At 41.4% G+C, this 13,441-nt stretch overlaps 2 protein-coding genes and 1 long non-coding RNA gene across 5 annotated transcripts in view; 2 read left to right on the top strand and 1 right to left on the bottom strand.

Moving 5' to 3' along the window:
- Positions 1 to 1,467, bottom strand: part of LOC136117287 (uncharacterized) — a 29,871-nt gene extending 28,404 nt beyond the window's left edge. The window contains exon 1 of the long non-coding RNA XR_011604561.1: positions 1,333 to 1,467. This is a non-coding gene — a long non-coding RNA (uncharacterized lncRNA). The remainder of the gene's footprint in view (positions 1 to 1,332) is intronic.
- Positions 1,468 to 1,539: 72 nt separating this feature from the next.
- Positions 1,540 to 5,770, top strand: Cyp6v1 (Cytochrome P450 6v1). 2 transcript variants are annotated; one of them, XM_070997219.1, is made up of 4 exons: positions 1,540 to 1,669; positions 1,858 to 3,110; positions 4,191 to 5,009; positions 5,344 to 5,770. In XM_070997219.1, exons 2-4 carry the CDS (start codon positions 2,643 to 2,645, stop codon positions 5,617 to 5,619), a joined length of 1,563 nt encoding a protein of 520 aa, XP_070853320.1. In that variant the 5' UTR covers positions 1,540 to 1,669; positions 1,858 to 2,642; the 3' UTR covers positions 5,620 to 5,770. The 2 variants fall into 2 exon arrangements, with proteins under 2 accessions (XP_070853320.1, XP_016937299.3); XM_017081810.4 differs by having other exon boundaries at positions 1,660 to 3,110.
- A 2,022-nt stretch (positions 5,771 to 7,792) lies between these two features.
- Positions 7,793 to 13,436, top strand: LOC108015093 (uncharacterized). Of its 2 annotated transcripts, none has more exons than XM_036820609.3 (3): positions 7,793 to 7,981; positions 12,756 to 13,076; positions 13,182 to 13,436. In XM_036820609.3, exons 1-3 carry the CDS (start codon positions 7,948 to 7,950, stop codon positions 13,304 to 13,306), a joined length of 480 nt encoding a protein of 159 aa, XP_036676504.3. In that variant the 5' UTR covers positions 7,793 to 7,947; the 3' UTR covers positions 13,307 to 13,436. The 2 variants fall into 2 exon arrangements, with proteins under 2 accessions (XP_036676504.3, XP_016936824.3); XM_017081335.4 differs by lacking the exon at positions 7,793 to 7,981 and adding an exon at positions 12,436 to 12,618.
- The last annotated feature ends 5 nt before the right edge of the window (positions 13,437 to 13,441 follow it).

Raw genomic sequence — 13,441 nt, 5'->3', positions numbered from 1 at the left:
GCATTTTATATTTAAATGTTTTTAGTTTTATCATGTAAAAGACAAATCTCATATTTCCTTAATTAAAAAACGCAGTAACTAATATACATTTTAAAGTTACCTTTTAAAGTATCCAACTAGGGGTTCCACTGTACGCCCCACCCCAGGAAAATGCAAATCAAAGTGCAGCGCGTGATTTTTGGAAAAGGTAGAAGGTCCGGAAGGTCTCGAAATCGAAAACAAATCGTCCGCCCACTGCCACTCCCCCTCGTCAGTTGGCGAAAACCCTTTCCGTGCGGTCGTGCGTGAAATTTAATCAAAGCAAGACTTAACTCCACGGCGCCCCTTAACCCCCATGTGAGCCATCAATGTGGCCAACAGTTTTCGGTGTCCCAAAAGTAGACGACATACAAACAACCGGAAATGTTGCACATTTGTAACTCTAGCACACTTTTCCAGAAGGAGAAAGGCGAGTGGGGGAAAATGCGGAAAAGGGGATTGCGGAGTGAACGTGAAAGTTTTCCATCCGCAGCAAGTGCAAATTTCTGTCAATTGTTGCAAATGGAGTTTCCTTTTTCCTCTGAGCGGCAATTTGTTCGACAAAGTGTTCTTTTTTTGGGAAAATCCCAAGAAAAATTACATTTTAACATGAAAAATTTAAACAAGTTTTCGAGAAAACCGTATTGTACATAACATTTTTGTCCTTAAATTTCTTTTTTAAATAGCATTAACATTTTAAAACTTAAAACCTTAAAACCTCATGGTTCAGTAATACGAAAAATATTACTTTTATGAGAATGCCGATCGTTTTTAGAATAAGTCCACGAATTTTTCCTAGCTTTTTAAAAGTTTGGCGCCCACTTTCTCCCAGTGCTGCTCCCCAGTTATCGATATCCCATTTCGCGAATAGAAGAGGCGAAAACAAAACAGCTGAACCGCAACAAAGAAGAAGAGGCGACGAAAAGCAGAGCAAAAGCAACAAAAAAGCACGTTATTTATAAATCGAAGCAAGCGACAAAGAATAAAATGCAAAAAAAGCCCCAAACAACTACAACAACCATTGTCATTGTCCGCTCTCTTTCCGTGGGTTTTCATCAGTTTCGCTTTTAATCGTCACTTTTATTTGCGGTCTACTTTGTGTTTTGGCATCTTTCTGAACAGTGGGGCAAGTCGAATATATGCATAAGCATATTACGCTAAAGCTTGGTAACGAGTTCGACACCCAGGCATCTATTGCTGTTTTGGAACTAAGGGTGAGTTATGGGGTGCATTTACAGTACATTATTAATTACGAAATTTCTATTGTGTACTGTAGAAATTTTATGAATCTACGAAATTTGAATTTTCACTTACTCTTATGTGGCCCACTGTTTGGGGGCCTGTGCCCCACTGTGCGAGCCAGAACATGTGCCAACATGACTGTTCAAATAATTAAGCTCTCTTTGGCGCACTCTCGCTCTATCTCGCCGAAAGATCTCTCTCTCGCGCGCTCTCTTCTGTGGGCTCCCCGCAAACTTGCGGTTAATAAAGCAGGGGAAACAACAAAAACACAACAGAGATGGGGGCGTCGTCGTCGCTCTGCCGGCGTCGCTGCCTTCGTGGGGCTTTGGCCGCCGACGCGGCGTCAGTTAAAAAGCGTCGCTTGGTGGAGCTAGCTAGCGATTTTATTTATATTTTTTTTATATTTATTGTTTGTAACTTGTAACTTGCAATCGCCGTTTTTGCGCCCTTTCTTTCGCGAACTTACTCTCTTTTCGCTTTCGCTCTCTTCTCCTTTCTTTCTCTCTTTCTCCGCGCTCTCTTCTTCTTCCTGTTCTTCCATTTGTTGTTGACGTCGCGTTGTTGTGCATTTAATTCTTAATTTTTGTCTGTTTTTAGTGTACTTTACATATTTTTTGTAGTTGTCGTTTCAAATGTGATATAATTTGTTAAGTATTTATTAATAAAACGCGCGGCGAGTAAAAAACCCTATAAAAAACGAGGATTGCGACTGAACACAACAATAAAGGCAAAAAAGTGAGCAACGAAAAGGAGCTGCGAAAGAGAATCAACAAACAACGGAAAAAGCTGAGGCAGCAAAAAAGAAAGGAAAACAAAACACAAAAGCAATAACAACCACCAAAAAAATCGGCCAATGCTTATTTTCTAAAAAAGCGATTAGATAAAAAATAATTTTAACAATTATACAAGGCACTACAAAGAACAAATTCATAAGCTAAAAAAAAGTATAAGAAATGCAAAGCGGACGATCTTCAATAAAACATCAGAAGAATTGAAGAGAAAATTGTACAATCAATAAAAACCAAGGATCAGCAGATGAATTTAAAAAAGATCTCCAAGCTATTACAAAAATAACAAAATAATTATTTAAACACATTGCAAAAATTCAGATAATTTAAAAAGAACTTTAAAAATTTATCAAAAAAACACCCAAAAAATGTGCAAATAAATAAAATTTAAAAAATACTAATAAAATATAAATACTACCTCCAAAGGCATTGCATTTTAAAATAAAACAAAGAGTTAAAACAAAAGATCGGAAGGAATCATACCTGGGATCCCCTTTAAGAAACGGCCTTAAGATCGGGGAAATAAAGGCAATACCCGCATATCCCTACGCGATATACCAGCCGCCGGAGTTGAACCCGGACCGCGAATTCGAGATGGTGTACTCCACGAACATCCTGCTGGCGATCGTGACGATCCTGACGGGCGTCTTCATATGGTCCCGCCGCACCTACGTCTACTGGCAGCGCCGCCGGGTGAAGTTCGTCCAGCCCACCCACCTGTTGGGCAACCTGACCCGCGTCCTCCGCCTGGAGGAGTCCTTCGCCCTCCAGCTGCGCCGCTTCTACTTCGACGAGCGGTTCCGCAACGAGCCCGTCGTGGGCATCTACCTGTTCCACCAGCCCGCCCTCCTCATCCGCGACCTGCAGCTGGTGCGGACCGTTCTCGTCGAGGATTTCGTCAGCTTCTCGAACCGATTCGCCAAGTGCGATGGGCGCAGCGATAAGATGGGCGCCCTGTCGCTATTTTTGGCCAAACAGCCCGAGTGGCGCGAGATCCGCACCCGTTTAGCGCCCGCCTTCGCCGGCGCCAAGCTGAAACAGATGTTCTCGCTGATGGAGGAGGTGAGTCACCCACCCAATCAGCCGGGTCCCAAGTTCCCAGCGCCACGTCACATGTTCCGAGCCCCTACACCAGCCTACAAGGCCTACACTTTCGGGGGAACTTCGTAAAAACTTTTATTTGCTCTGGAATGGGCTTGGTACTAGACTATAGAGACTATGATATCTTTATCTTGGGTGTGGAAGTTTTTAGATCCACAGATAACAATTTTTTTTAGATAATTGTCAAATGTTCCGAGCACGTATACTGATCTACAAAACATATATCTTTGAGGTCCAGTCTAATCTACACCAGGCCACAACGGCTATATTCTAAAGAGCATTTAAGACTTGCTTAAGAATATTTTCTTATTCTCAATTAGTTCCAATTTCCCCCTTCGATTCTTTAACTTAAAAAATATATTTACCCTGAGCAACAGAATATACCATCTTGATAGACATTAGGCTTTTCCAAGAATTTATAGAGGTTGCACTCGAAGAAGGCATGTGGAAAACGGCTGATAAGTGAAAGTCTCCCCAAACTACCTGTGTTTCTTTGTGGGGCTTATCAAACCAAACTTGCTTATTGTTACCGATTTATTACTTTGACAGGCTATCTTATCAAAGGTCAACAACTATCGCATTTCTAGAAAGAGGACCGTAAAAATGATAGCTCAAAACTATTGTTTTTTGTGTTTTACTTTGTTGCCCAGTCAAATCAAAAGTTGTATGCAAATTAAAGCCAAGAAATCAAAATAATCAAAGCGCTTGGCAAAACAAACCAAAAAAGACTATTCATTCTGATAATGCAAATTCTGATGGAACAGTGCTAAGGCTTATGGCAAGCAGACAAGATATTTAAGGAACTTCTTTAGATTAGGAATCTTAAAAACATAATTTACATTTTTGATGGGGAAATAGAGATATAGACTACAGAGGTTGGACACTTACCACTAAGTAACGATTACGACAAGATATTTAAAGAGTTTCTTCGACATATTTAAAGATAGGAGGTACTCATACCACTAAATAACCATAGATGCTTTATTTTCTGTTTTTTGCTCTCCTCTCTTTTTGGGCTATACCCCGGCTATATAACCATAGATCGGCTGCGACTTGGACTGGTATCTGAAGCGTCTGACCCGAGATTTGCGTCGAGGCAACGCCGAACGCGGGGCCATCGTGAGCATCAAGGATGTGTGTGATCTCTACAACACCGACATGATAGCCAGCATCGCCTTCGGCCTGAGATCCTACAGCCTGAGGAACACGCAATCGGAGATCGGTTCACATTGTCAGGACCTGTTCCGGCCGAATGTCCGTCGAATAATCGACTTGTTTGTGATCTTTTACCTGCCCAAACTGGTGCCGCTGCTGCGGCCCAAACTTTTCACGGAGCCGCATGCGGAGTTCCTGCGCCGGGTCATCCAGCTGGTGATCGAGGAGCGGGAACGGGGCGGCGATCTGCGCAACGATCTCATCGAGATGCTGCTGACGCTCAAGAAGGAGGCGGACCTGCAGCAGGACAAGTCGCACTTCACGCACCATCGCGACTTCTTGGCCGCCCAGGCGGCCTCCTTTGAGGTCGCCGGCATCGAGACCTGTTCGGCGAGCATGTCCTTTGCCCTCTACGAGCTGGCCAAGCAGCCGCTGATGCAGTCCCGCCTGCGTCGCGAAATCCGCGAGGCCTTCGCGGACGATCCCAACGGGAAGCTCACCTTCGAGGCCATCTCCCGGATGCAGTTCCTCGACATGGTCGTGGAGGAGACGCTGCGCAAGTATCCGATCGTACCGCTCCTGGAGCGCGAGTGCACGCCGATCAACAAGAAGCGCTTCTACTCGCTGAGGCCGCACGCCGAGTGCTACGCCCGTCGCGGGATGCCCGTGTTCATATCCAATCTGGCCATACATCACGATCCCAAGGTGGGTATGGGGAAGGTTACCCCTATTTTTGGGATACTCGGAGTTTTTTTTTTGATTTTTTAAACTCAAAAAACAGGGTCTGATTTGGAACACATGCTCCTTTATAAAGTTACTGATAGTACCCTACAACTCGGTGGATAACTAGCTTTTTTTACGATTTTATCAGGAACCAAAAATAATCGGTACTTTTGATTATACATAATAATAATAATTATACATAATTCAAAAATAATATTAAGCCTTTTAAAATGAAAGGTACATATGTATAAAGATTTCTACCCTGGATTTTTGTGTACCAATATATTAAGATCTCAAAATTGTTATCTTTTTGCAGTACTGGCCAGATCCGGAGCGCTTCGACCCGGAACGCTTCAGTGCCGCGAACAAGGTGCTGCAGGCGCCCATGTCCTATCTGCCCTTTGGGGCCGGGCCGCACAACTGCATCGGGATGCAGATCGGCCTGCTGCAGATAAAGCTGGGCCTCGTCTACTTTCTGCACCGCCACCGCGTCGAGATCTGCGACCGCACCGTGGAGCGGATCCAGTTCGACGCCAAGTTCGCGCTGCTGGCCAGCGAACAACGCATTTACCTCAAGGTCGACCGCTTATAGCCGCCGACCCATGCGCCCATCCGCCCATTCGATATCAGCAGCATTATTTTATGGGTTTTCTGGGGCGGGAGCAGGGCCCCCATCGTCATCTCTTTGTAAATACTTCGGCCTGCCTCAAATAAACTTTGCTACGATCATTTTTTTTTCTAAATACCAACTCAGTTGTCTGTTAATCTTAGTGGAAAATTGGATATGGATAGGTTTTATGCTTTGTAGTACTTGAGTGTATTTCTATCAGCGTTTTTGCTTGGTGTTATTATTCTGCTGGCATATTATTTACTTCAGCAATCAATGGCCCAATTTAAGCATAAACAGTATTCAACTAAATGTACCATTAAACATTTAAATGCTACATGTGCATCGTAACCCCCATTTCAGGGGTCAAATTCGCTTCCATCACTTGTCATTGGTCCGAAATCACTATAAAGTGGGGTTTGTCGTTCTGAGTGGGAGCAGTGCCCCCAATCTTCTTATAAATACTTCTTGGGCTTTATTTTCTCCACATGCCACCTCAGCGAACTTTCGTTTAATGTTTATTGGCAGGGGGTCGACGGGGAGGGTCCGTCCATTGCGTTCCGTTTCATTTTGCTGATAAGTTATCAGTCGGCCGGGTCTCGAGGCCTTTGCCCGGTGGCCTGATCATTTCGATTCGGATTCGGTTTCGCATTTCGGTCTCGGATCCGATGGGCCGGCTACGTCATCGCTATCGCCCACCGGAGAGCTTCATAAACAAAGTTCAGGTTTCTGGGCGTCTAGAGTTCTACGGGATTAGGGTGGACCGTCAAAAAGCTCGCCGTAAGAGATAAGATACAATACATCAATAATTTCTTTAATTATGGGATGGTAGTGTAATATTTTTTTACAATTAGGATAAAATTTGTAAAGTATTAAGCAAAATCGATTGAAATTTTTTTTAAAAATGGTGTACTTGTAAATATTTTCAATGAAGGTACCTGAACCAAGTGAAAAATGTTCTTTAGCACCTGTTGAACTATGGCGTAGAGGAACAGGAAATAAAAATAGGTAATAAATCATAACATCTACTAGCAATTTAGAGGTAAAACGGGGTCCAACCAGTTCCCGTTCCCCCGCAAAGCTTAAAGTTCAAGTTCAAACCTCATACGATCTTTCGATATTCTCGCGAAAACCGGTTGCAAGTAGCTAATTTGTGGCCAATTAAAATTAACATAAGTCTGACGGAATTGGGTAACCAGCGCCTGGACCCGAGGAAAATGAAACACTTGACAGCTGTGATTCGATTGCTGGGAATTCCTCAAGTCTCAACGTTCTTTGTACACTTAAAATATGGATGATCTTGGCTAAGTGATAAATAAAATAAAAATAAATGTGTTTTCTTAACTATTAAAAAATAATTATATGGAAATTATTAAAAAATGAATGTCTATCTAGAGGTATTTCACTGATTTAGTTTAATTTTTTCCGTGTACTTGATTCTTCTTTAATGTTGTTTCTTTCCATACAGCACACCGACATCGGCGTTGGCGGCGTTATGCAAATGCTCACACCCAAAGGAGGGAAAACAAGCGGAAAACCGAAGGGTTTTCGTGATTTCCTTGGAAAAGTGCGTGCGCAACTCTTTGAGGGTAAAACCCGCTCGTTTTTCCACTGCGCTGGTCAGTTTTTATTAGACCGCGAAAAATCAACAGTGGCCGGCTCGTCGGGGTGGTCCGTTTTCCGCTTTTCCGATCTGATCCTTTGCCATATAGCCGCCTTCCATTTTTGTGTTTGGTCCTTGCGCGCACGCCGCTAAAAGGGTTTTATTACAGCCTCCCGTAAAATGTAATGTCATAAAGTTCCGAGAGCAAATATTGTAGGGGACTACACGGCGCAAAAAGATGTGTGTTCATGGAGATACACACTAAGTTTCGATACTCATATATGTTATATTATTATGTAAATATTAAAAAGAATATAGGTTAGCATTAATAAAAAATAAAGGTACACTCATAGATAAGAAGAAATGGTCGAAGATTGGAGAAAACAAATAGATCATCGTATCGTATCCTTTGTTTCTGTGTGCCTTGACTCTTACCAAAGCATTTCTGTTATTTTGTAAATTCGATTTCTAGACTTTTTTGACCAGTGTACGATCTGGATGCAACATTTGTTTTTCGCTGCGAGTGAATGAAAGGGGAAAGAGTTGCACTCAGCCTCCTTCTGCAGTTGCAGTTGCTGTTGCCTTCTGGGAATCATTTGCGCCCTCAACCTTCCGCTGACCCATCGACCTGGGCTAATTTACATAAACCTACGCAAACATCACAGAAATAACAAACATTGCATTCCCGAAAGGATGAACCAATAGCCCAGATGTTGTTTTGCACAGAAAGAAACCACGCTTGGGGTAAGTTAAAAGAAAACGTTACTTAAGGCTTATTAAATATATATAAATTAGTAAAAATAGGTACAATGCATAGAAAAGCTAGGGCCTGTAAATTCCAAGAGATAATATTAATAAAAGATTATACAATATGAAACCCAACCTTGAAAGATAAAATATCTCTACAAAAATCCTTAATACCTATCTTATCATTCAAGTTAATTATAAAAAAGGAGAATTGGAAGTGTTAATAATTTTCTTTCTTTTTCTTGATATAAAAATGAACAAAAAACTCTAAATTCAGTTTATGAAAATTGTAATAGTCTTCCAAATACCCATAACTCGACCAGTTGAATTTTTTCGAATGTAGTCCGCAGTTTTTGGACCCAATTAGAGCCCCGACTCCCACGCACGTGTTCTCTTTTGGGCCCTGCACTTGTCGGCTCCCATTCCCCTAACTTTTTCGGGGTTTCCACCGACGGATCCCTCTGACAGTTGCTGTTGTTACGGTTCACCATGACCAACGCCAACAATTACCGCCGCAATTCTATTGTCTCTCGATTTCCTGGGCCCCTGCACATGTAGATATATGTATATATACATTTTTTATAGCTCATTTCCCACATGTCGCGGAGTTTTGCCCTCTTCGGGAATGACACTTCGGAACCATTTTAATGAGCCCAAATTACTCGCTTTAAACAGAAAAAAAAGAAAAAACGAAGGGAAAAACACTGGATGCACATGTCCAGTCGATCGGGCGGAAGTTGCCATTAGCCGTTAACCATTATCCATTAACCATTCACCATTCACCATTCACCAGTTGGCTTCGATCCTCACGATCCTCATCGATCTGCGAAGACAAAACCAATTAAGACTGTCAAACAAATTTTAAGCGCCATCGGAATTATGATTATTAATGAGGGTTTATTGTTTATGGCTCAATTTTGGGCGAGTTTCAAAGATATGGGAAAAAATATCATCAACATTAGTCAGCCATTTGTTGAAGTTGTTACCTTTGGCAACTATTTTATTGATTTTTACCCTCTTTTAAATATTTATGTTTAATGTTTTAATCTTTCCTGCCCTTAAAGCTTGAATAATTTAATTTCCTGTTATACGTCTTATTGCTTATTTTGTGCGAGTCTATACTTTCTTTATATTAGCAACAAAGTTAGGTTTATTTCTGCACTTATATACTGGGCTTTGATGTTCAGTTCCTCCGCCTTTCTTTCCCTTTTTGATTTTCCCGTACAAGTGGCCGGAATATGTTTTACGAGCTCATCTGGCGGATCGTTTCGCACATTTCGCACAATCTGTAACTCGATTTGTGTATCTGTGAGGTAAACAAACTCGAACTCAAACGCAAACTCAATCCATGGGATGCACAAAAGATGCGACAGATATTTATGAATGAATGCGGCAACTTGTGTGCCTCCCCGATGCCCCGATTACCCGATTCGCATCTTAATTCGAAGGGGATGGCCATATGGATCATGGATAATGGATAATGGATAATGGAATGTCGTGTAACCCAAGAAGTTGCCTCACTTCTCTACGCTTCGTTTATCAGTTACATTACCATGCGTATCTCTCGGATACTTCCGCCTTGGCTCTTTTTACCTGGCGCTACTTGGGTTTTCCTCGAGGACTCGCCATCCTCATCCACATCCTCGCCCTCGTCTTCATCATTATTTTCATCGCAGCTCCCAGAGGAAGTTCCAATTTGCTACGTCAATGAACCATGGCCCTGATTTGCTCATCAAGTGCCTGTCCTCTCTTGTTCCCAGTTACCAGTTCCCTGGGCTCTCATCGTCCTAGTCCTTCGTCCTGGGCTTGTACATTTTACTTTTTTATTTTTCATACTCCACCCCAGGACCTTGCTCGCATTTCTTGATTCCATTCGTTGGTTGGGTGCTTTTTTGGGCCTGTGATTTCTGACACGGCGCTGACTGTCGGCTGTCAGCAAAAATCATCTTTGAATACGGACTAGCGAGGGGAGAACTGGAAATTCTTACATGAAATTACTTGTCCGTTATGGAGAATATCCGTTCGTTCCGTCCGTTATGAAGAATATTACCCAAGTAATTCGGAAATTTATGAGTAAAATTAAGTATATGACTGAGAATAAATTAATAATGTTGATCCTTAGCCAATCAGGCTTTAAGCTGTGCCTCTACCTTTAGTTTATTTCTAAATTGTATATTCTTTTAAACCAACTCGAAACTTCTCGAACCCACCTCGTAACCTTATATCCTTGTTACATGTCTTGGGGGCTCCAACTTTACTACTGCTCAAAAAGCTGCGCCAAATTGTCTGTTTACATTAAATGCATAAATTATGCAGCATTTCATTTACTTATTTATGTTTGCCCTGCGAACAATCGCTTTGATTCCGCCACTTCAACCAAAATGCCAAATGCATAAAATATGTCAGTCGGCCATGGGAATAAACATATATACATATATACCATACTGTCTGTACATACACAAACATATCATTGTTCAATTTCATTTTGTATGCATTTCACTGCTGATGATTATTTTTTCACGGATATTCATGGTTGTTGCCCGGTTTTTGCCCATTTTGATGCCCTAATGATGATGTCTCTCAGTTTTGGGTCATTTGCCGGCGGGTCGAAAAACCCTCCCTTTTCCGCCACTGTTTCCACTGTTTCTGGGTTTCAATTTAACCACCGGGTCTACAAATCTCGAAGACCAACCCCCTGAAACGATAGTAAAAGTTGACAGTTATGTGTTGATGACAATTTCGACAACGCCCAGCGGAAAAACCCTCCATCTATATTATATGTATCCCCTTCCCGCTGACTTTTCCTCTCATCCCATCTTGGGTGGCGTGTTTTCGACGCTACTTAGTCGTGTAATGACCAACTTAGTAGGCACTGGAGCCCAACAAATCAGTATTCGGCTGCCTAATGGTAAATTGTACAACCCAAAAATGGCAGCATCTTTGGTAAAAATTACAGAACCCAATCTTCAATATGAAGAATATAACCTATGGAAATCCTCCTGAAAATTTTTAATATTTTCGAAAAATGTTAGTAGTTATCTTAAAGAGAAACTTACAAAATTTGTATTTGATTGGAAAAATATTAGAGCGGCATTCGAAACACTAAGATTATTTTATAGATTAAGGTTATTTTATTAAAAGTTGAGATCCCCAAAAACATCGAAATTCAAAAAATTATACAAATAGTAAGTAAATTCGATTTCTTAGTTTTCCAAAGATATAATAAAACTTTCTTCTTAATATTTATGTTAATAGGTAAAATAACGGTGTTCGTATTGCCCACCCACATGTTTTTGATTGTCAACTTTTTAGTTTGCCGGCATGATTAGCGATTCTTTTCTGGTGTCGCAAAAAATTTCCAGCTAACAAATTTCCGTTTAGAATTTTCCTGTCTGTGTGTTCCGCCGTCTTCAAAGGGCTGCCGACCCAAAATATTTTCATTAGGCGTTAATTATGCCCGAGCCAAAATATTTCCGTGTAAACTGGGCAGGACATTTGTACCTCAGCATGATCGGCATTTTTGCATTGACCACGGCACTAATGACTGCATTTCATATGCATCCTTTTCTTTTTTGCTAATTTTTTGCCAATCATCAGGAGACTAAAGGGTGGATCAACCGAAAAATAGAAACCAGCATCCCGAAAGGAAGTTGCCCGCCAAACGTAATTTATAACCAGGCGATCCCGAGGTCCTGACAATGCAACTGCAAAGTTTCAAAGCAGACTTTAAACATTTTCGTTGTATTTTTTCCATTTTTGGGGGGGGAAGAGCGAACAGAAGTTGGCACTGGAATTAAAACGAAAAATTGCAATCCACCCTGTCATTAGATGGCATCAATTGTTCGGTCCCGGCGCACAAGGGACTCTCCATATATATATGTCGAACGACTAAAGGACTCTTTTGTCCTGGAATCGAACGGGGCTCGTTGACAGGGGGATATAAATGTTGTGATTTCTTAATTTTTGTTTGCATTTTTCTCGAATTTAGTAGGCTGTTGAGGTAATTACTCTAATTATATGGCCCTGGTCCCAGTTTAGGGGTAGTTCCCCATTTCCGCACCCCTCACAAGAAGGTCATCGAGAGCCCTAGACCCCGTAAATCGAATTCGGAATCGGAACTCGAGAACGGGATCACTTGAGAGAGATATTCCAATTTCAGGCGGGTGTCACTGCTGCGACACCATGGCTGTAAGAAGTACTTGACTAATTCGGGGGTTGTTTAAAAAGAAAACCCCTTTTGAAAAACAGCTTAACTAAGTTTCTTCCCTACTATCAATTTAAATTCTTAATATATATGTATATCATTTATAACTCATTTGATCTTGCGACTTTCAGATATATTGAATATCTAAATCAGGTTAGCCTTGTAATTTCGTATTTTTTTTATGCAAACTCAGAAGCCTCTGCTTTTAAATTCAACTTTACTACCTAGGGTTTTCTCGGCGAACTCTCATTGTGTTTTTAGTTGCCAGTCAAGTAAGATCAGAAATATCACAAAATTAAAGTCAGCTAGAAAATATCACAAAATTTATTTTTTTGTTAAAATTATTGAGAGTATTAAAAGTAAAAAACGATGCAGCCACAAAAAGATATGTGCAAATGTTTGTTTAACATAACGCGTTCCGTGCAGCAAAGTGAGTTAGCCAGCGATTTCCAAAACGATTCGGTGTTCACACTATTACAAGTCTTCCTATCGCATATTTTTCTACGGGTTGCATTTGATAAGATTCTTCTTGACCGTATATTTTTGTACATTTTTTATTTTTCACAGCTTGCGCCTATAGCACTAGACGTCATTTTCTGGCCATGCAGGCCCTGAACGCCCGAAAGATCCGGGAGTCGAATATACCCGAAATGGAGGCGGATGTTACTGCCAGCAATGGGTGGCGTGGCATCCAAGCTGGCGACCGCCTCCCTACGGCCGTGAGTCTGGTCAGACGTAATCTCCCGGAATCGGTTAGGAACGAGGTGAACACTGCATTCCATCAGTATGGAAAATCGATGACCGATTTGGCCAAAAGTGCCCGCAAGATGTACAAGACTGCGCGATTGAAGAACATTGCTCCACAGCCATCCGTGATGGAGAAAGTCAGTAAGTTCCATTCCTTTAAATTTCACATAAACACATTTCGAGGAATATCACATTTAACTTTTATATATTTTTTTCTAATTCTATGAACTTGTTCCCCTTTTATAGATATCCTAGGCTTGGGTCCTGTAAAACCTCAAGAACAAAGCACTTGTGCTATAACCGAGCGCCTTACCAAGCTGTTCTTCCAGGACCCCTGGGATTTTCCGAAGAGCGGAGACTCAAACAAATGAGGCATATCGTTGAGGCATCAAAATCGTATACAATCGATCTCATTCAAGTGGTAGCTCTTAGACATTTAAAGAAACGCAAATGTTTGTAACTTTGTAACGTTTTTTAAATACAATGTCTAGTTACCATCAACTGTT

This window comes from Drosophila suzukii, chromosome X (genome assembly GCF_043229965.1).
Source record: "Drosophila suzukii chromosome X, CBGP_Dsuzu_IsoJpt1.0, whole genome shotgun sequence".
NCBI classification, from domain to species: domain Eukaryota; kingdom Metazoa; phylum Arthropoda; class Insecta; order Diptera; family Drosophilidae; genus Drosophila; species Drosophila suzukii.
The sequence above is the reverse complement of the archived record's forward strand: the minus strand, read 5'-3'. Positions and strand labels throughout refer to the sequence as shown.